General features: G+C 36.5%; 1 protein-coding gene across 1 annotated transcript in view; it reads left to right on the top strand.

Moving 5' to 3' along the window:
- SPAG16 (sperm associated antigen 16) overlaps positions 1-20,724 on the top strand; it is a 422,997-nt gene that overhangs the window by 9,368 nt on the left and 392,905 nt on the right. Inside the window, 5 exon segments of the mRNA XM_061348067.1 lie at positions 36-173; positions 6,693-6,800; positions 8,168-8,285; positions 9,635-9,704; positions 15,072-15,220. Coding sequence (XP_061204051.1) covers positions 36-173; positions 6,693-6,800; positions 8,168-8,285; positions 9,635-9,704; positions 15,072-15,220 — 583 coding nt within the window.

Raw genomic sequence — 20,724 nt, 5'->3', positions numbered from 1 at the left:
CATGGAATATAATATCTCTGTTTCTTTTCTACTAGGTATGAACTTGTACAGAGAGGGCTGCTCACAGCCAAAGACATTGAATTGGTTCCAACTGTGTACACCCACAACCAGCAACTTGAGGCTGAAAATATGCATCTGAAGAAAGATCTGGAAAACTATAAACATGCTGCAAAGTATGTTATTTGTTCTTACTGACACTTTGATATACAGTAGTAAATGGCCACATAAAGTAAACCTGAGGTCTGAATGGAAATAGTAAGTTCCTGTTTGTTCTGCTGGCTGCACATATTTTTACTTCTAGGTGCCACTTATAATTAAAGTTCAAGTTTCTCTGAGCTCTATTAGAAACCTAAAATCTCAATTTCTTTTATTTGTGTTTACTGAGCTATAGAAAATAATTTTCAATATCCAGTAATCACAAAAAACTACTACAAAGAATCATGAGAATATAATATGTAGAACTAAAAAATAAACAGTTATGTGAATTTTGTATTAAAATACAGGACTCTAAATTACAGCTACTTCAAGCTATTAATATAGGAAAAAAAAATCACACATTTATTAATTTTTTTTAATTGCAGAAAAATCTATCACTCTGGCCCTGGTGGTAAATGATGTGTCAGTGCAAATTGCCATTCTTGGTTATACCTGTGTGCACATTGTAGTATTTGATTTTACAAGGCAGCTTTACTTCAGTGATAATAGAGTTAAAATATTTAATCTATGTGGTGGAGACGTGCAATAGTGAACTATATGTGACTTTTCTGAAGAATGGTACATCTGCACATGTATATGTTCATTGAGAATTTACCCTGAGACCTAATAATGTGCTCAGTTCAGTTTTGTCAGTGCATAGTTTAAAAATATAGAGCTGTAAAAAATTACCTTCATCTCCTTGATTTTTCCTTAAGATTGCCCAAGCTACTAATTTTCATTTAGATTGTTCCTTTATGTGAAAATAGCTACTCAGATGTTAAATAATCATTGCTGCTGATAATAATGATGATCAAATTCTTTTCCAACGATAATGATTTAGTACTTTTTAACTTAATAAGTTAATTTACCGTAGTCTAATAGTTAAAGAAACAGCTTTAATAATCAAGTCAAATATTGTGTAGTCTAAATATACTGCTGTCATGGTTTAAGCTCAGCCAGCAACTCAGAACCAAGCAGCCTGTTTCTCACTCCCCTCTTTCTTCCTCCCACCACTCCGAGAGGGATGAGGAGGAATATTGAAAGAATATAACTCCCATGGTTTGAGATAAGAACAGTCCAGTAATTAAGGTACTACCACCAATTAATAATGACGATAAGGGAAATAACAAGGGGAGAGAATACAGTTGCTCACCACCTGCTGACGGATACCCAGCCCAACCTGCGCCACGATCTGGGCCTTCTGGATAACTCCCCCCAGTTTATATACTGGGCATGACGCGCTGTGGTATGGAATGCTCCTTTGCCTAGTTTGGGTCATGTGTTCAGTCTCTGCTTCCTCCCGGCTTCCTCTCCTCGCTGTCAGAGCATGAGACTCAGAAAGTCCTTGATTAAACATTACTGAGCAGCAGCTAAAAACATCGGTGTTGTAAGCATTGTTGCCAGGCTAAAAGTCAAAAACACAGCACTGCACCAGCTACTAAGAAGGAGAAAAATGACTGCTACTGCTGAACCTAGGACAACTGTTGCACTGAGAATGGGCCATATAGAAAGCATCCTTTTTTTTTTTTTTTGATCTGCAGCTTCTTTGGACAATGAATAGTTAGGATTGTGTCTCGCATTTGAGTGGGAAAGAAGCTGTAATGTATAGTAAAAGAAAAAAAGATAAGGATCTGGCCCTTCTGAAATTTAATATTGTCAAGAGTAATTTTAACAGGCTTTCCTCACTCTTCTTTTTTACCTTCTTTTTTACGAAGCAGAACTTGCTATACCAGGGTAATCTGAGTGGATTATGATTTGGTAAGAGTTTTCTTGGCTATGTCGTGTTACTACATGATTAAAACCATAAAGCTCAAGGCCATTTCACTGGGATTATGAATGAGTTGGGTTTTTCCCGTGTCTCTTTACTCTTCAAGGTGCCAGACAATATTTGGTAGCAGGTGTCTAATTAAAAGGCTGAAAGATGACATGATAATGTGCAACAGGAAGAAAGCAGGAGAGGGAAAAGACATTGCCAATATGATAGGTTCCTACAGGCTACCTGTTAAATAAAACTCCTAAGATTCACTAAAGTGAATTGTGCTAAAAAAAAAACAAAACAGGACAATCCACGCACTGACACTGTGCCCTATTTTGGTTATGAAACCTAAAATAGTAATGCTCTGGTGGTAAATGAGTCATGTCACCTGTTTGGTATTCCAGAGAGGACAGTGAGATGTAGGGCAATTTTTATGACAGATTAGAATTGAGTAAATTCTGTTCATGGGCATTTATTGTTAAATATTGCACTTACTCTGTATGTGGTATGTTTATTTCTCTTGGGTTTGTGTTTTGGGTTTGTGGTTTGGTTTTTTTGGTTTGTTTTTTATTGGGGGGGTAGGTTGGGTTTTTTTAAGTAATTAATGAAATAAAGCAGTAAATGAGTTTGTAAAATTGAGCATTTCTGCTGTATGTATCTTGAGTTGCGGTATTCCTCTGTGTCTTTGAAAAACCCTGTCCTGTACTAAGTCCCTTTACTGTACTGAATGTTGTTCATACATTCAATACTGGAATTCGTACCCTTACTAGGGTAAATCAAGTATTCCAGCAGGAGCAAAAATTACCTGGAGGACAGTTAGTTTTCAGGTATTGAGAGAGAATTCACTACCTTAAACTGAAAACAGACTGCACTGAAGATGTTGATTTGACTGGTTAGAAACCAAGGAATTGTGGGCAAAGAAAGTCTCATGTTTTGCTCTGTGGATTAGTCAGAAAACTTTGGTTGAGATAGAGTGCCATGAAGTATATTTGAAGATTTTAATTATACTTGGTATATTAGCTTGGTATATATATCTTGGCATTCTTGAGAGCTTTCTTACGGAAAAGATGTTACTTGGGACCTTGGCAGTATGGGGGCCCAGGATAAACCAATTACCTCATGCTTTAATGTTTAATAATTGGTGGAAGAGATTCAGTGTTTAAAAGCTAACTGTAACTGTATTTTGGGTATTTTAATATAGTATTTACATGATTGCATGTCAAGCAGGCAGGCTAATAGAGTTGGCTGCTGGCTGCTGGTTACATTTCACTATTTAAAGAGAAAATCATTGTCAGGTTTGCTTCTTGTATGCATTAGGTATGTGTTTTTCATAGCCTGTCCAATGTCTGAAGGCATCTTGCGATGTAACAAAATCCCTGGATGCATACAATAAAGGAAATATTAGCATAATTCTTCTACGCCAAAGCTAGTGATAGTTATTACTTTAAGGTTTAGATATGCTACTAATCTTTATTTAGATGATTTCAAAACCCAAACATTGTGTTGTGATAGAAATCAAACCTAATTTTACCTTAGTTTGCCATGTGACAGGAGTTGGAGTATACCTTAAGTGTAACCCCTTTCTCTTTCTTTTATCTTGAAGGCTACAGCTAAGCCCTGATGGATTGGTAAGGGATATTACCTCTAATGGAAGCATAGCTATTCTTTCCAATATGCAAGAGAATTTTTTTAAATGTCTTTGAATATTATTAACTCTTACAGGAGACTAATTAATTTTAATTCAGTGTCTCCTGTGATTTGTATTGTAATATCCTAGTAATATTTGCTAGAGTTGAATAATAATAGATTGTCATTTCATAGGAATGTTAAATTCTGCCTGTGTGATGAATTGAAATAGCTCAAGTCCTATCCATTTTTGGTGTTTTCCTATGACCAGACCCTTTGTATTGCCATTGCACTTAAACGTGTCAGTGACAACATAATGGCATATCAGGTTTAAGATGGTGTTAATCACTAGGACTGCTCACTGTGCTATTTATAAGTGTCGTGGTTTAAAGCCAGCCAGACAACTTGTGCACTCACTCCCAGTGAGTGGTGCCAGGCTGGAAGCAGTCGAGGCCCACGTTTCCCACCCCCCGGGGGCTTGCCCCCTTCCCCGCTCCCGGAGGGATGGGAAGGAGAATCGAAAGAATGCAACTCCCACAGGCTGAGATAAGAACAGTCCAGCAACCAATGTACAACACAAATCACCACCGCTACCACCACTAACAATGATAAGAGATAATAGCAAGGGAAAAGAGTACAATACCACCCGCCGAACAATGAGTCCAACCCAGCAGACCCCCTGTCCTTCTGGGCTCACTCCCAGTTCCCTCCTGGGCATGACGTGCTGTGGTATGGAATACGTCTTTGGTCAGTTTGGGTCAGGTGTCCTGTTTGCTTCCTCCTGGCTTCCCCTCCTCCCTGGCAGAGCATGAGGCTCACAAAGTCCTTGGCCAGACCAAAACATCATTTTTATCAGCTTTGTTCCCAGCCCGAAAATCAAAACACAGCACTGCACCAGCTACCAAGAAAGAGGAAAAAAATGACTGCTACTGCTAAACCCAGGACAATAAGGTAATGATTTCGGTATTAGGTAGACAGAAGGAAAACCATGCACAGTTTTCTGTGAGCTTTGTAACTGAGTTCACAAACGTCAGTTATGAAGACTAAACACTTGCAAGTATCTTTCTGTCCTGATTTTTGGAAGCATGCTCACAAATATACACCCAGTTTACAGCCACAGTAACAGTCAAAATACAAAGCAATCCTGGAAATCATATTTATTATTACTGTTAGTGCTTTTTCCAGCAATAAAATCCTCAGCTGATCTCCTGTTTCTGTGCTAAAATCTAACTATTCTTGCACATGTTTCTCTGCTTACACCATGAAAAAAATAAAGTGCACACTTCTTGTATCGTGCACCATGTTTAAATGTATCTGTTTAATTATATCATACATTTAGCATGCTTGCTGCTAAATCCTATATAAATTAGAGTAAAAGCAAGAGTATGTTTCCTTAACCTGTCTTCATTAAAATTTTAAGGCTACAACTTACAGCATCTGGGAATAAAGTCCCACCTAAACTCAGTGGGAACCAGGCACTTAACTCACCTTTGCAAACCCCTACTTGGATTTATTGGACCCTGTCCTTTTTTGCTATTTTTATGAAACTGCTTGCTTGGGAAAAGTTTAACTGGAGAAACCTGCAGTCTTTGACATATATATTAAGTAAAAGAAATGTATTTTTCCTTGGCTATGGCAATAGCAACATCTCTTTTTCCTTTTAAAACAAGCCACCTGCTCTAGCTCTGAAGGGGCAGGGTTTGTGTTCGAGATACTGTGGCGAGTCATATTTTGTGAGTAGTGTCATGATGGAGTTGTTTCACAGAATTGTCCTGAGACTACAGATTCATTTTGCCTCTCAAAAGTTTCCCTGTTCCAAGGAGCTTGAGCAGAATCATTGGTCTGTAACTTGTATCCCAATACCAACAGTTCCTCTCTTTCACAGCTTTTGTGCCCACACCCACAGCTCCTTTGAGCTGTTCACAGTGTTACTACAGGGGCAGCCCTGCCTGTTTTCGTTTCACTGCCAGCTTTTTCTCAGGTGTGACTGATACATAGTGGCATTAATTCACAGTGCTGCTCTTCAGATCTTTCTGATTGTTCCTGCTACAAGCAACAACTCACATATAAATGTACACATACAACTATGGTAGTTGGTATAAGTAATAAATGCAGCAAATGCATATATAGTAAATAGAAATGATTTGTGCAGTTACGAGTCTTCTTCCTGGACCTGTGATTTTGGCATACTCTACTGTCATAGTGGTTTTCCTAACTCTGCATCTCCTATTAGAGAGGAAATGAGCTTTATTTTTGCAAAGAGCAAATATCCAGTTTCTGTGCAAGATAATTTCAGGCTTCTTTTCCAATTAAGCAATTCATCTGGTAATCTTTCCTGCCAAATCACTGTCAGTAAAGGCAAGGAGAAAATATATGGAATGTATATAGAGTATTTTAATTTATGTTTATGGAGCAGAGTATTTCAGGATGTCCTATGGCTGTGTAGAATGTGCTTAGAGAATAACTAGTTATCAGTATGTTTGCCGTTAATTTTGAAATGGGTTCTTTTTGCTTGCTTTTGTCATACAGGGCACACCCTGGGGCAGGCTGCAAACATGATAGAATAGAACCCAGAACTTTCTAGCACAATTTTTTCGAGAAGCTCTCTGAAGACATTATTCTCAAGGCAGGGATAGTTATCCTTCTGTGTGTGCCCTTCTAGCATGTACCATTATGCTGGCTGTGTATCCAGATGTGATGCAGATATTAGAAAATCAGTATTGCAATACATGTTCCTGTGGTGTTTTAAACCCGCAAGAAGTATGTTGTTTTCTAATCACCTGTAACTTGAATATATACCTCCACAAGAGGCCCTATGCTTAAAGTAAGGTTAACCTCAACTCTGAGATTTATAATGCCAGAATGCTTATGGATTCTGTCTAAAGGAACAAAGGGTAGGTGAAGAGTACCCATAGTTTTGTAGAGCAGCTGGCAGCAAAAAGACCTCAAAAGTGCTGGGAAGTATGTGTTCTCCATCACAGGGCATACTACCAGCAGTTTCGTTTTGGTAGTCATGTGCACACCTGAAAATAAATTCTATGTGTGTTTGGCATACCTTGATGAGCAATTAATAACAGGCTAATACTTTGCTCTTGAATTTTCTATTTGCATATAGCAAAGCAAAAGAGGCTTTCCTAAAAATGCAGAAGGAGCGCGACTTCCATCGAATGCATCATAAGCGAGTGGTCCAGGAGAAAAACAGGCTTATTTGTGACATCAAAAGGTAAAAAATCATTTTAGTTACTACACATGTAGTATACATGTGTACTTTTCAGGTATTACCTGATAATGAGGTAACATTATGGAATTTAAAGTTCTAAAGTAAGGCTAGCTGCGGTTAGTTAGTGTGCTAATAAATAGTAACACCATCAGACCATTCTGCCATATCTCTTAAACAATTTCTAATGATTTTGTGATATATTCTTTGTGGTGTGATGTAGTATTAATAAATGCATAGTATTTCTAATAATTTGAAATTGAGGTTTTCTTTTAGCCAGCTGTCTTTCCATAAATGTGTAGTGTTTTCTGGGTTTAGGGCCTTTGCCCATTTTAAGAGTATTTGTTAACACACCAAGTTCAGAACCATAGCTGGTATTTTCTGTCTTTTTACATTTGAACTTCCTACATAAAACTTGCTGTGTTACTTTGGTTGGAAATAAGCCCAAACTAGTCCATTGGTACTGAGTAATTTATTTTATAATATTTAATTTCATAATCCTGTCATTCTGGGGTTCTGTAAGTTTTCTGTTAACTGGTTTTCTACTTTTGTCTTCATGAGTGGAGTTTTTATATTTTATCTGAAGATCAGTGAGCCAGGTGGCGGAGTTGAGTTTGAAATTTCTTCTTCGCTCATGCTTGTCAGCTTATTTTAAAACAATATTGGGGAGTGGCTTACATCTGCAGCTCCAATTGACAGAATCTTATTGATACTGCTATCAATCAGTGTGTGTAATAGGAGCTACATGTTCTGTATCTTTAACCTTGAAATCCATACATACTAGAGCAAGAGAACACTATTCACTGACTTATTCTCTGTGTGTCAGCTTTTTGCAGGATGCAGTATTTTTAAAGCTTTTAGTTTCACATGTTTTTCTAGAGAGATTATATCTATATCTGTATCTCATTTTTAGTTGGTCTGAAGAATTCGTATTTAAATGTAATGTGCAGTGAAGAAAAAGAGCAATCATATTATGACTGTTTTGTCTAGATAAGAATCTTAGTTGCTCATCAGATAATAGCTGTAAATTTTTTCTAATGAAATATTATCCATCAGCAAGAAAACAGTTGTCAACAAAATTAATGTGCAGTATGTGTGTGAAGGATTGAGAATAGGTCAAAATTAGGTGGATTCTTTTAAAAGGTAAGACTAAAGAGTCTATGAATCCTCTTACTAATCTGAAGCACTCTTCTGGTTTTTTTTCTTGCCGTATTCTGGTTGGGTGGTTACCTACTAAATACCTTTGCTGTCTCCTCCGTGTTGGCCTTTTGTCACTTTTATTCTTTTATTAGGTATAAAGAAAAAGTTACACAGACAGAAATCTCTGGTTTAACTCATTTTTGAGGAATCATTTGTCCTCTTCGTTTTCACAGGCTAAAGGCACATTATGCATCATATGAACCAGTGCTCAAGCAGTTGACTGAAAAATACCAGACTGCTCTGAGACAGAAAATGTTAACTACTTTGGAGAGAGACCGAGCTGTTGGGCAGGTAAACACCACTATGGTGAATGCCACTTCCATAGCTGTAAGGAATGCTTTTGTTTTTTACTTTGGTAAATGCACAGGATATTTCTATTAAAGCAACTCACTTATGCAGTAGTTTGAAGCAAAATGTTTTAGTTAGTTTCATGATATTTGGTGGAAATGTTAATATCAAAAGTATATAAAAACTTAGTCCCTCAAAGTAGTAGTTCTTAGCCTGTACTTGCTCAGTGCAGCTCTGCATGAGTCAGCAATGTGCAAACCTTGTTACACGTTCACTGTTGACAGCTTGAGGAAGGGTGTGATATTCCCACAGATTCACATACTTCCATCTGTGCCTTTAGAAATTTCCTATTTATTTTTTCCAGGAATAACTTTCCTAAGTTAGAAAAAATACATGAGGTTATAGGACAGTTTTTCTGTTTTGTGAGTGGAATAATACAGTAATATTTTGCTTGTATAATCTTATCTGATGTATAGGTTGGTGTTCAAAATACTGTTCCTTTAGCAGAAAGTACTGTTAACACAGATAATTTTCTGTTCTTCATCCATTCTGTCTTGCATGTCTTTAACCAATAGGTTGTTTGCTTAAAAAAGAGAAGGAAAAAACTTCCCCAGATGAATTGTATTTCGACAGTAGCATCAATTATATGTAGACAACATGAAAGGGATTTACCATGCTTGCACTGTCTTCTAATCGTCCTTATCTGTCATTGCCTCCTTTCCTATGTCTGTGTTTTTACTCAGGTCACCTGAGGGCTAATTTCTAAAAGACTAAGGATTATATGTTTGAAATTTCAATAAGTAAAAGAAAATGTCCTATAGAAAGGTTGCTGTCTCTGTAGAGTTGTGCTGCATCAGGAGTACAAAAGAGAACAGTTCCAATGCTATGAAATTTCAGGAACGTATGTAAGACCTTATGGAACTGTAGGCACATAGGAACTGTATGCATTCTAGAGTGGTGACTTTTTTGGTAACACATAACCCTGTATTTTGTGGCATTTTCTTAGAACAAAGCTGTATGTCATATTGTACCATTAAGTTAAAGATAAGTGCATTGATAGCAGTGGCTAAAAGTTGATGGTACAGTAAGAGCCCTAATATTCGGCATTGTTTTTGTAGAGCTGTGAAAGTATTTTGAGAGATTCTGGACGGTTTGTATTTTACCGCATTGTTTTGCTGGGTCTAGAATTAGGAGTGATGTTTATAACTTGAGACAACAGTTGGAAAATTAAAAAAATGTAGATGGAATTTATTACTTAAATATGCAGGCCTAAATGCTGTGTTGTGAACAGACAGTTCAAAAGCAGTGTTTTCATACTCTCTCTTCTTGTTCTGTGCTCTTTTTGAAATTAGGTTACAGATTTGCAAGCCACACTAAAAAACTTAGAGCCCGGCTGTACTATTCAGATGCCTGTGACAAAAGGTACGTATTTCCATCACCAAGCTCAGACTGGTTATGGGTTTTTTGTTGAGATGCATTTCAAAATGTGGTGTAACAGTAACTCAAATACTTACACAGTGTACATTTGCTCAGCTATCCTGGTGACAGCAGCAATTCTATTATTGCAATATCTATTCTAAAATGTACCCTCTAAGGACAGTGAGACTGTGGATGGCAGTATGGAATGTGTGAGTAACTATGGAAGGACCTTGGTCTGTAAATCTGTTTTGTGTCCATTTTTATTATTTTATGCGCTTTTTATTTAATGTCAGTGTTCTTTCAGCTCGCTCTTAAGCAGCTACATATGGTGGTCCAGAAACATTTTGAAAATACTGGTGGTATGAAATTCAGGCTCTTATTTTAACACATCTCATTTTTACAGTACGTTGTGAGAATTATACAGTACCTGCTGGAATATTTTTATCTGTATGGTGTTGTGCTGCTTCCCTGGATTTTAAATAAATGTGTAATTACAAAGTTATTTTTCTACCTCCATCAGAAAAAAAACCAACAAAGCACCTCTGGTTTCCTAAGTAAATGAAGCCCAAGCTAGCACATTCTTTGTAAGCATCACTTCCAATAATAATTTTGAATCTATTTTCCAATTGCAGCAATATTTGACAATGAGATAAATCTCAAAAGAAACTAGGTTTCTAAAAGTTTCCTGAAAATAGAAGAGATGATGCAAAAGGGAAACAGTGAGCTCTGATCTCTTTGACCAAGACAGTAGTCACATGAGAAGGGAATGTTGTACCTGCCCTAGTCATGAGCAGAACTGCAACCAGAGATTGCAGTTTATTTGACATTAGAGAACCCCAAATTTCTCAGCCACATGGGTGACCTGGTAGCAAGTATTATACAACTTCCAGGTGAATCATTTGTATAATTAGGATTTTTTTTTTTTAATACGTTTCTTTCGTGATCCCTCCACTGCCTCCAGGGTGTTGGAGGCCTAACCTTCCTTTTGCACTGGTAGTATACCCCAGGTAAAAAGCCACTGAGTTTCTCCAGCCTTTGACAGTCAAGCTTCATTGGTTCCCATGTTCATGGACTTAATTCCATTGTATCAATTCCTGTAGAAAAGGGAAGGCTGAGAAGGGTAGTAGCTACGTAAATGTTTTTACTTTCTTTTTGGATTTGTTGTTGAGTGAAGAGGCTTCCAATCATTTCCTTTTCTATTAAGATGGCTTACTTACTGTTAATGCAGACATTTCAGGTGCTGTCCAGGTCTTTGCTACTGCCCACCTCTTATGAGCATAGCACATTCAGTTGAATTTTGTCCTTCAAATTCCATCATAGAATCATAGAATAGTTAGGGTTGGAAAGGACCTTAAGATCATCAAGTTCCAACCCCCCTGCCATGGGCAGGGACACCTTACACTAAACCATATAACCCAAGGCCTTGTCCAACCTGGCCTTGAACACTGCCAGGGATGGAGCATTCACAGCCTCCCTGGGCAACTCATTCCAGTGCCTCACCACCCTAACAGGAAAGAATTTCCTCCTTATATCCAATCTAAGCTTCCCCTGTTTAAGTTTTAACCCATTATCCCTTGTCCTATCACTACAGTCCCTAATGAAGAGTCCCTCCCCAGCATCCCTATATGCCCCCTTCAGATACTGGAAGGTTGCAATGAGGTCTCCACGCAGCCTTCTGATTTAGATTGAATCTAATTTAGATTGAAGCAGTTTGTCTCCTAAGTTGTCTTGTACCTGTTATAAAGCACTGGACTGAGATCTGATGATCTAAAGGTGCCCTCATTCTAGCTCATGTCTTGGTTTTCTTCAGCGGTGGGAGGCTTACATAGCTGAGGAGTCCCTTGGAACACACCCTACTCATTTTGTAAACATGAAGCATAGCTGCTTTCATTTCTGGGAGAACTTGGAAGGGTCCTTATCCAGTCTATAAACCCAGTCTTACCCAGTATAAACTATGATTTTATTTTGTATACAAGCAAATGGCTACTAAAGAATAACTTCTGAAAATATAGACTTGATACGCATTAATGCAGTGAAGTACTGATGTACTGGCAGGAAGGCTCTTTAGTGTTCACAGTATCTTCCTGGTTTTGGATTCTGATGGCTTTTTTTTGTATGAACCTCTTCAGCAAGACATTTTTCAGGCCCCCAAAATACGTTTCTATGGCTGTATATACTGGATATATTCTGCTGTAGTCTTGAAATCTTGTTACAACTAAAGTGTAAACCTCTGTTCCTCTTATGAGCACAGGGCTCATTTTCATTCCCCTTCAGATAGGGAGGTAGAGAACAGGGATTTTTGTTTTGTGTTTGTTTAGAGCAAATAGCATTCAACTTTTCATCATACTCTGGCTTAAGGTTATATAGTGCAGTTTCTTCCCCCATGCTAATGTTTCACAGAATAGATGCCCCCTCTCTCTCTTTTTCATATTACAAATATTCAAGCTTGTTGTTTGAGTGATTCTAAAAACTATTCTCTGTCTTCACAGTACTTGTTTATTCTCCAGAAATCTTGAGAGCACTTTATAATATCAAAAAGTGACAGGTAGGGGAGCACTTCATAAATAACATATATAAAAAAGTCACTAGTCTCCAACACAAACTCTTATTCCTGAGCCAGTATAAATGCAGCCTTCAGAAGCAAGCAGTGCATAGATACTGGAGAAATGTTTCTGCATTTTTCTCTAAAGCTTTTAGTTTGGAAGGAACTGGTACTGTTGGACTTGCAAATCTCTGCTGCAAGGAGACCCACAGCTCTGTTTTATTCAGTTGCCATCTCTTCAGGGCTGACTTTAATGCGTTAATACAGTGGTACATTTTAGTTAGAAGATAATGAACAATCAGACTGGCAAGTTACCAGCTGTCAAGACAGGATGCCTTTTCTGGCTAGCTGTCTGCTTTCACTGCACTGCAGACCATGGAGGAATGAGAATGCCTCTGTGTGGCAGCAGGAGAATGCCTGTCACTGCTCCTGATACTGCTTCTGTTCCACAATCTGACTTGACTGCAGAACACCTGGAGAGCTGGCTTTGGCTAAAGGACACTGAGTGGCTTTTAGATTTGGATTTACTGAGTTGTTTGAGGTTTTGAATAGCGGCAAGTAGGTCTTGCCCATCCAGTCCTTTGAATTCGGTTTTTGCTTGGGTGTTTTTTGTTGGTTTATTTTGAGTCGTATGTTTTGAGTGTATATTGAAGAACAAAGAGAAGTTTCACAGTATTTACAATGAGTTTGCATTGTAAATTTGTATCTGATTACTAGGTAGAAAAAATAGTAGTAGTTAATGTTAATTTTTGGACAACTATTCAGTACTTACTACCTAGGCATCTGACTTAGCAGCTTTCAGCCTGATGCATTTCAAACAGTTGAAGAGAGCATTCTCAGCACAGAGTATGTAATTCATTTACCAGGGTTTCTTTGCTGTTCCTTAGAGAAAGTTGTTCTTCAGGGGTATTAAACTTTTTTAGAACTTGAAGTTTTTATTTCCTATTTACTTACCTTGATGTTTAAAATTGATACGAATGATGCTATTAAGTTGAGACGAATTAGTTAACAGTTGATTGGGACTTGGTCGTCTTGTAGACCATCTGTCTCTGCTGCACTCACTCAGAATCCATCTCTGAAAGAATAGTTGTGTTTTGAGCTCAGATTATTTTTAAAAATGATGGGATGCCTTGTGTAAGGTGATTTCTATTAAGAACTGGTTTTGGTTTAAGTGTGGTTCTCCTTGATGTGGCAGCAAGATCATACATAGAGGGATCTAATTATCAAAGAGAAATAACTGATTTTTATTTAGGTTATTGGTGTATATTAACAGAACCCTTGTGCCCTTACTCATGGATCAAGACACAGTATTAAGTGGTGCTCTGAAAAAAGACCTATTTTGTCTAATGAAAGAATTAAGCAGTGTTGATTGTGACTTGCTCACCTGAGTGGGCACTGCTGTAACGTTTGGTTCTAAAAACATGTTCTAAAACTGTTACTTGCTTAGAAAATTTCTTGGGTTTTTTTTTTTTTTTCTAAAAACAACAGCTGCTTATTTATTACCCAATTATTTTCTAAAGTTGAACTCAATGAGTTTCTTTACTCGTGATTGAGTTAACTCATTGTTAAGACTGTTAACTGTGCTTTTCCTTCCCTTGATCTGATGTAATTGCTGTTAAAGGTCATGCAAAAAAAATTTAAAATGCACCAGTTAACGTACTTAAGCCTGCTTGTCCCCATTCCATCTACAATGCAATCAGAATATAAAATAAATATACACAAGCTGTTGACTTCTTAGTGCAGTTGTAACAGTTCTTTACAATTTTTTCTTTCTTTTTTTTTTTTTTCTAGTGGTTACTGACTTTTTAAGCTCTTCAACTGTCATAACCTTGTTGGTTTATAAGTATGCATATTTCAAAAGCACTGACAAACCCAATCTGTGAGCCACATGCTAGTGGGTAGTAGTTACTGAGTAGAAAGTGACATAAACGCCGAATTTGCTGTATAACATTCCTCAGAGGAAGCTATTATTTGGGATATGTGACGTTAGCTCTAACTTATAAAGCAGTGAGAACACAGGCATTTTATTGGACCATTTTTTTAGGCCCAGTTCTCCTCAGTTAGTTTTACTCAGGTTGGGTATACAGAAAGGCATCATGTTTTCTTGATCTGCTTTTTTTTTTGCCTCAAGAGTGGAGAGCGTGTTTGGTTTGTTTTTTTTTCCCCTTTAAGTCAGAAATTTTGCATTTTGGTGTCAAGGTTTTAATAAAACTATTTTACAAGAGCAAAATGCATAGTGTGAAGAACATTTGTTTCAATATGGGGTTTAGCTGTAGTGTTTTTCAATCTTGAGATTTTTTTCAAAGAACTGGAGGGATGTAAGTGCCTAAATCCTGTTGGGATTGAGTATTCTGTTCTTTTTCTGTAAACCCAAGTACATACTCCAGAGCACTGCAACAAGATTCATAAGGAATTTCCTGTTTGAAAGGTGAGTTGGGAGACTGTGCAGGGAAGAAAAAGCAGGGAAATCAGAATAATGCATTGGTGGTAGATATTAAGATGCAATGAGATGTTTCTTCTGGCTTTGACGGACATGAAGAACTATATCCATTTTAGTGTGACTCTTCTGTAGTGCAAGATTTACAATCATTGCTGCATTTTGGGAACAAAATCTAGTTAGTGAACCATTAGTAAGCACGCTAAAACAGTCTGTGGAGCAGAGTTATTTAGTCTTGGCATACTTATATGGATGGAACTGTAACCTGAGTATCTTTTCAAAGTGGTGTTTCTTTTAGAATTTGGCATGTCTAACTAATACTAAGTAAAGAGAGATCTAAGACTAAGTTATAATAATGCATTCTGATGATAGGCTGCTTGTTATTTTATAGTAGGCCATGAATGTTCAGGGAAGAAGTGGCTGGAAGGTCCCACCCAGAAAGCTCTTCAGAAAGTCAGGCAGCAAAAAATCCTTGATGCTGAAAGCTTTTCATCTGATCCAGTCAAAGATGCAGAGAAGACAAGCAAGAGAGAGCCAAAGGTATGCAACATTCTTTGTAGTTGCTCACTATCTTAATTCAAAGTACACTTAAAATTTTACAAAGCTGTGGTGAAAGACATTTGTCCAACATGACTAAATGCAATCCTACTTAATGAAAGTAAATAGGACAGGTAAGTAACAAGTTACTCATTTTTAGTATGAGTTTCTATTGCAGTTATTTTTTCAGGGAATAACAGGAGCGCTGATGAGTTGAAGCTAGCAAGCTACTTTTTGAGAGTCATCTGTAATCATCCTGCAGAGGAAGAGCATTGGCTATAAATACTTGTTGCTCTGTTGTGTTTCTGTTATAGCTGGAGAAATCCTGCCCTGTTCTATAGTGCTTACAAACTTTTCAAGCATTTCAGCCTGTTTCAGCTGGGTCTCAAATGTATAACATCTGGGAGACGGAGGGAAAAAAGTTGGTGATTTCTTCATAGTCAGTGAAAGTTCCTATACTTGTTGATGTTTCTGTTTGGAAGTTGTGCAAATAAAAAGTATTTCCTGATTGGACTTTGTTATTTTTGAAAGGAATTTGTTTACTTTATTTCACTTGTTTTATTTATTGAATTTGCATTTTGGGATTAGCTAACTGCTTTTTATATTTCCAGATCAAGGTAAATATTTTAATACTTAAAACTCTTAAGCTCTTAAAACTCTTACACTGGCCTAATTTTGTTTGCGAATCACAATTAGAGTTTGAATTGTGTTTACAGTGATGTAGTTGCAATCAACTTTAATCTTTCCTTTCCCTGTTTCCACAGGAAAAATCTCCATGGTGGGTTTTTTCTGTATGCTTCTATCTGGTTTTGCAAGGGCATTTCTTCTGACACTGGCAATGCACCTCTTCTCTGACAAACATACCACTTTATTTCTGTTCTCATCCCTTTTCATTCTCCTGAACCTCCAAATATAATAGTAAAGAAAAAAAAAAATCCGTTGCTGTCTGAAACTTCTCACCACATACTGGAAATAATTACCTGTATGTTGTCCCTAGCTATTAGTATCTGAGTATTACTGAGGCACCTGCCAGTCAGTCTGTCTTCACTTTCCTTGTTTTTTGTTCAGTATATAGAAGCTTCCAACTTCGACTCTTGGATGTATCTCTTCTTTTCATTTTGACCTGTGAACAGATGAATATTTATTGGCTTATGAAATCTTATTTTTTTGTTTCTGTTTCTACTGAAGTCATCAGGATTTTTATAGTGAACTTCAGTGGAGTTGTACTTCACCCCCAGAATATATAAACTCTGCACAGGTAGTATGCCTGTCTGGCTCTTTCTTTTTCTTTGAAATTCATGAGCACTGTTAGTTGACTGGTTCTGGCAAGCATCTGTGTTTCTGCAGGTCTTATGTTTCCCAAATGAGTCCTACCAGAGGCACTGATGTCTTTATTTAATCAATGGATTAGAAAACTGGAGTAGCTCCAGAAATAAGACATCAGAAAATATGGGCATCTTTAAATGTACTAGGTTTTACCATGGCTAAGAAGTAATTTTAAAACTTCAGGTACGAGACTAACATAATTTCAACAATGGACCAATACCTTTTTTTTCACTTCACATCTGTTATGTCTAAATTTACTCCTGGCCCTAACAAAGGACACTACCTTAGGTATGCATATGAATTGTCTTATTTCTTAGGCTGAGGAAATAACGAGTCTGTAGAGGGTGAAGGTGCGAGTTAAAATTGTATTTAAAATAAAGATACTTCACAGAATTCTGTTCTCTGGCTTAGATTTATTGAACTACAGTTCAAATCTAAGTTATTTTATTAAAAAAGTGTGTTCTTACTCAACAGATTAGTTGTCTGAGTATTTTTTCCAGTCAAAAGGATAAGATATAAATGAATGCCTTGCCTTCCTTTGATCATTTTATGTGATACTTGAAATCAAACTTGTGTGATCTTTTATATTCTTCCATGTATTATGTGACTTACAGACTTTCTTAGAATGCTTCAACATGGCAATGTCTTTATTCAAGACTGTACTATAAATGATAGTATTGCTCTCATTTATGGTAATGAAAATAACATTTTGAATGTTTGGGGTGTCTGTGTTAAAATTGATTTACACATATTCAGATTAAAATGACATTTAATTTAAATTCTTTTTATACCACAAAGTAAATAAGACTCGGAACATAAATTCATCAGTTCCATGGAGTTCAGGTGAGGAATATATAAAAGAAATATGTGTAATGAAAAATTCTGTGTTCAAACAGTACAGTTATGATAAATGGGAGATCTTGGTAAAATTCGCTGTCAAGCATTGTGTTTGGCTCTTCAGTAAATGTAAGTGAACATTTAAAGTTTACAGAATTTCTGAGTGGACAGTTTATCCAATTTTAAAGTTTAAGCATTTTGATTACATCACATTCAGTAAAAAGCAAATATGTTGTCATGAAATTATATACTTGAGACAAAACTATAAATGTTTGTGTTTACTGTTACACAGGAGTGAACTATGGTGATGAATATGATTTAAAGTCTTTTCAGTGTCTTGTAGATAAATAGTAGTGTAACAAATGCTTGTACTTACTTTTAAGTAGATGCAAATATGACTCATAGCTGAGCTAGAACGTTAACTTCAAGGACAGACATATATTGTGTTATTGTTATTGTAGTAGCTTGTAAAAACTGACATATAATTTAAAACCTAAGGTCCTTTTGATATGAAGTTTATCACTGAAACAGTAAAAAAGCAACTGTAATTTTTTTTTTTCTGAGCGAATGTATTCTCCTGACTTTAAAATCTCTGTTACAAGATTCAATTAAATTCTACAGTAACAGGTAAGTTGGCTAAATTGTTTACCTATCTAGCCCTTAATAAGGCAGCAGAAATAGCATAAATATTCTTAGATTAAGAATATACATAGAGTACTGCTTTAAACGTTTGCATCAAAATCTTACACATCTTTAAAATTGTAGAGAACCTTTGATAATGTGAATTTGATTATTCTGATGAAATGAACTTTTTCTATTTTGTATTTTAAAAGCCAAGTTGGATGGGTCCACCAGTTGGAAGGTGTCCCTGCCCATGGCAGGTGGTTGGAACTGGGGGAGCTTTAAGGTCCTTTCCAACCCAAACCATCCTGAATCTGTGATTTTTGTTCTTTTGGGTTCCTCACAGAGTACATTCTATCTTTGCGTTCACTAGTTATTAGCAGGACAATTGCAGTTTCTTCATGTTTAGTAAATTCTATTTCCATATACAATGTAGTGCAATGCAGTTTAATTTTCTGCAGTTTTATTTTGAGTAAGAAGACTTTATCAAAAGGTGCTTTGGATGTTTCTCTTGCGAAGGCATTACCTGTTCTGTGGAACAGGTTTTGAAATTATGGCCAGTGGAATAATAAAAAAATAGAAAGTAAAATCCAGTGATCATACAAACATAGCTTTTGTAATTACTAGGAATTTAGGTTGAAGTATAACATATATACATACATAAACCCCAAGTTTCTCCTGAGTTCCATGAAAAAAAGTATACAAAGTTTAGAAGAACTACTGTTTCTGTGCTCTTAAATGGAAGGAAAGCTAAACCCAAATGATTACTTAATCAGATTATTGAGATTGAATATAAATTTGCACATATTGGTTCAGCAATGGAAAGATGAGGTCCCAAAATAGTTAGGAAGGGCCATAAATGAAATAGGCAATAATTTTGTGTTTGTAGTAAGACTGCTAAGAAACACTGATTCAGTAGAGAGCAGGTGACTGATAGGTAATACTGGGAATACTTATTTCTGTGGTCCTTCACTAGTATATAAATCTTCAGACAGATAGCAAAGAAAATTAATACCAGTTACAAAGATATAAGACTGAAGTCTAGAGAAGGGAGAAGAAAATACAATGTCTGTATTTCAAATGAGATAAAATGTAAAAGCTAAGAAATTATAGACTAGAAAACATAACTTAAATTCCCAAGGAAATTTGTAATGAGTAAGTGGAATTTTGCTGACTATCTGGAAGAAACCAGGAAAAATAGTACCATGAAATGGATTTTCTGGGAAAAACTGTTTCAATCCAGTCTGAATTGCATCCATAACATGTTAAGAGATCTCCTGGATGGAAGTCATGTTGTAACTTTAACTTAGAGATAAGAGGTTATATATTTTCATTAGAGCTTTGGACACTGTTTCACAGATCATTCCTGTTAGCAGCTGTGGAAATGTGACCTGACAGGAACTTTCCTGTATGAATGGAAACCAAATTGGAAACATGCAGATATAGTGCATACGTTCTTGCTAGGCTATGTTGTCATTAATTGTTCAGAAAACGGAGCAGAAAATATGCTGACTACATTTGCAGCCCAAGTGGACTGTGTTTGGTGGGGGTGGAAAAGAAATTGAGGAAAGGAGTACAACTTCAAATTTGACCTATTGGAGAATTGTTCTAAAGAAATAACATGCAATATAAGAAAAAGTACAAAGTTCTACCTTTAAAAAAACCCCAGTCAAATGTACAAATACAGAACAAGAAGATAAAGAGTTGACCTAATAGCTTTCATTTAGAGTAGGTTCTAGGTTTTGTTGTATAAAACAAGCTTAATGTGAGTCAGCAATCACAACATTGCAGCACAGCTGAACACTGGCACAGGCTAAGTTATATGCGTAGTTGTTCTGTGCATCTATATTTTATGAACATAGATGTTTTATGCCTTTAAAAGGATGGTTATCTATGACATAAAATACTATTTTGGAGAACAATCAGGAGGATATTGTGTTGTTATGATGTGGTGATGCTGTGGTGACAAGAATCAGGTCGACACAATCAGAATTGCTACCAGTAAAGGAGTACTGAATTTTACGTTTGTAATTCCTGTTAATGGCAGTCAGAAGCAGATCTTTAAAATACAGGCATATCAGTATCAGTATTGACTTTGTACCTTAGAGTTGTAATATTCAATTGCATAATTTCAAATCATGAAATTAATTTTAATTGCGTGTATTAAGTCAAATTTCCACCATCAAGGAGTAGTAAATTGAAAGTTGGATGATCGGTATACCACCTTGAGACTGTAACTGAATTTAGCACTTGGAATTATTAATACCTTCATGCACTGTAACAATCTCACTGTGACTCCTCACCTTGTTGCCTTAACAGAGGTCGTTGGTCATGTGGTATCCTGTAGCAGACTAGATTAATCAAAAGAAGGGATTAAAAATACATTTGATGAGGTAGCTTGGGTGGTAGAAGTGATGAAAAAAAGCTGCATGGACTATTTCTGCACAGCATAGATACCTTTTTGAAGATGGAATGTGTCTTCAATGAATAGTTTATTACAGAAGACTATTCCTTCTGTGGAAAAACAGTCTGTTCCTCTTTATAAAGCCAAAGTATTTGTTTTCCATTCTATGTGGGTGCAGAGCATCTTAAATTTGCTAATTGTTCTATGGGCAATGTAGTGCAAGCTCAAGGGGTTATTGTGTGTTTCTCAGCTGTTAGTCTTGAGACTCCAAGCTCTGTTATCTAAGCAGCTGTATAACGATTTGGGCATTCCTCTCTAG

The sequence above is a fragment of the Neopsephotus bourkii genome, unplaced genomic scaffold (assembly GCF_033783945.1).
Source record: "Neopsephotus bourkii isolate Nb327-2 ecotype Australia unplaced genomic scaffold, CSIRO-AGI_Nbou_v1 NB_335, whole genome shotgun sequence".
Taxonomy (NCBI): Eukaryota; Metazoa; Chordata; class Aves; order Psittaciformes; family Psittacidae; genus Neopsephotus; species Neopsephotus bourkii.
The sequence above is the reverse complement of the archived record's forward strand: the minus strand, read 5'-3'. Positions and strand labels throughout refer to the sequence as shown.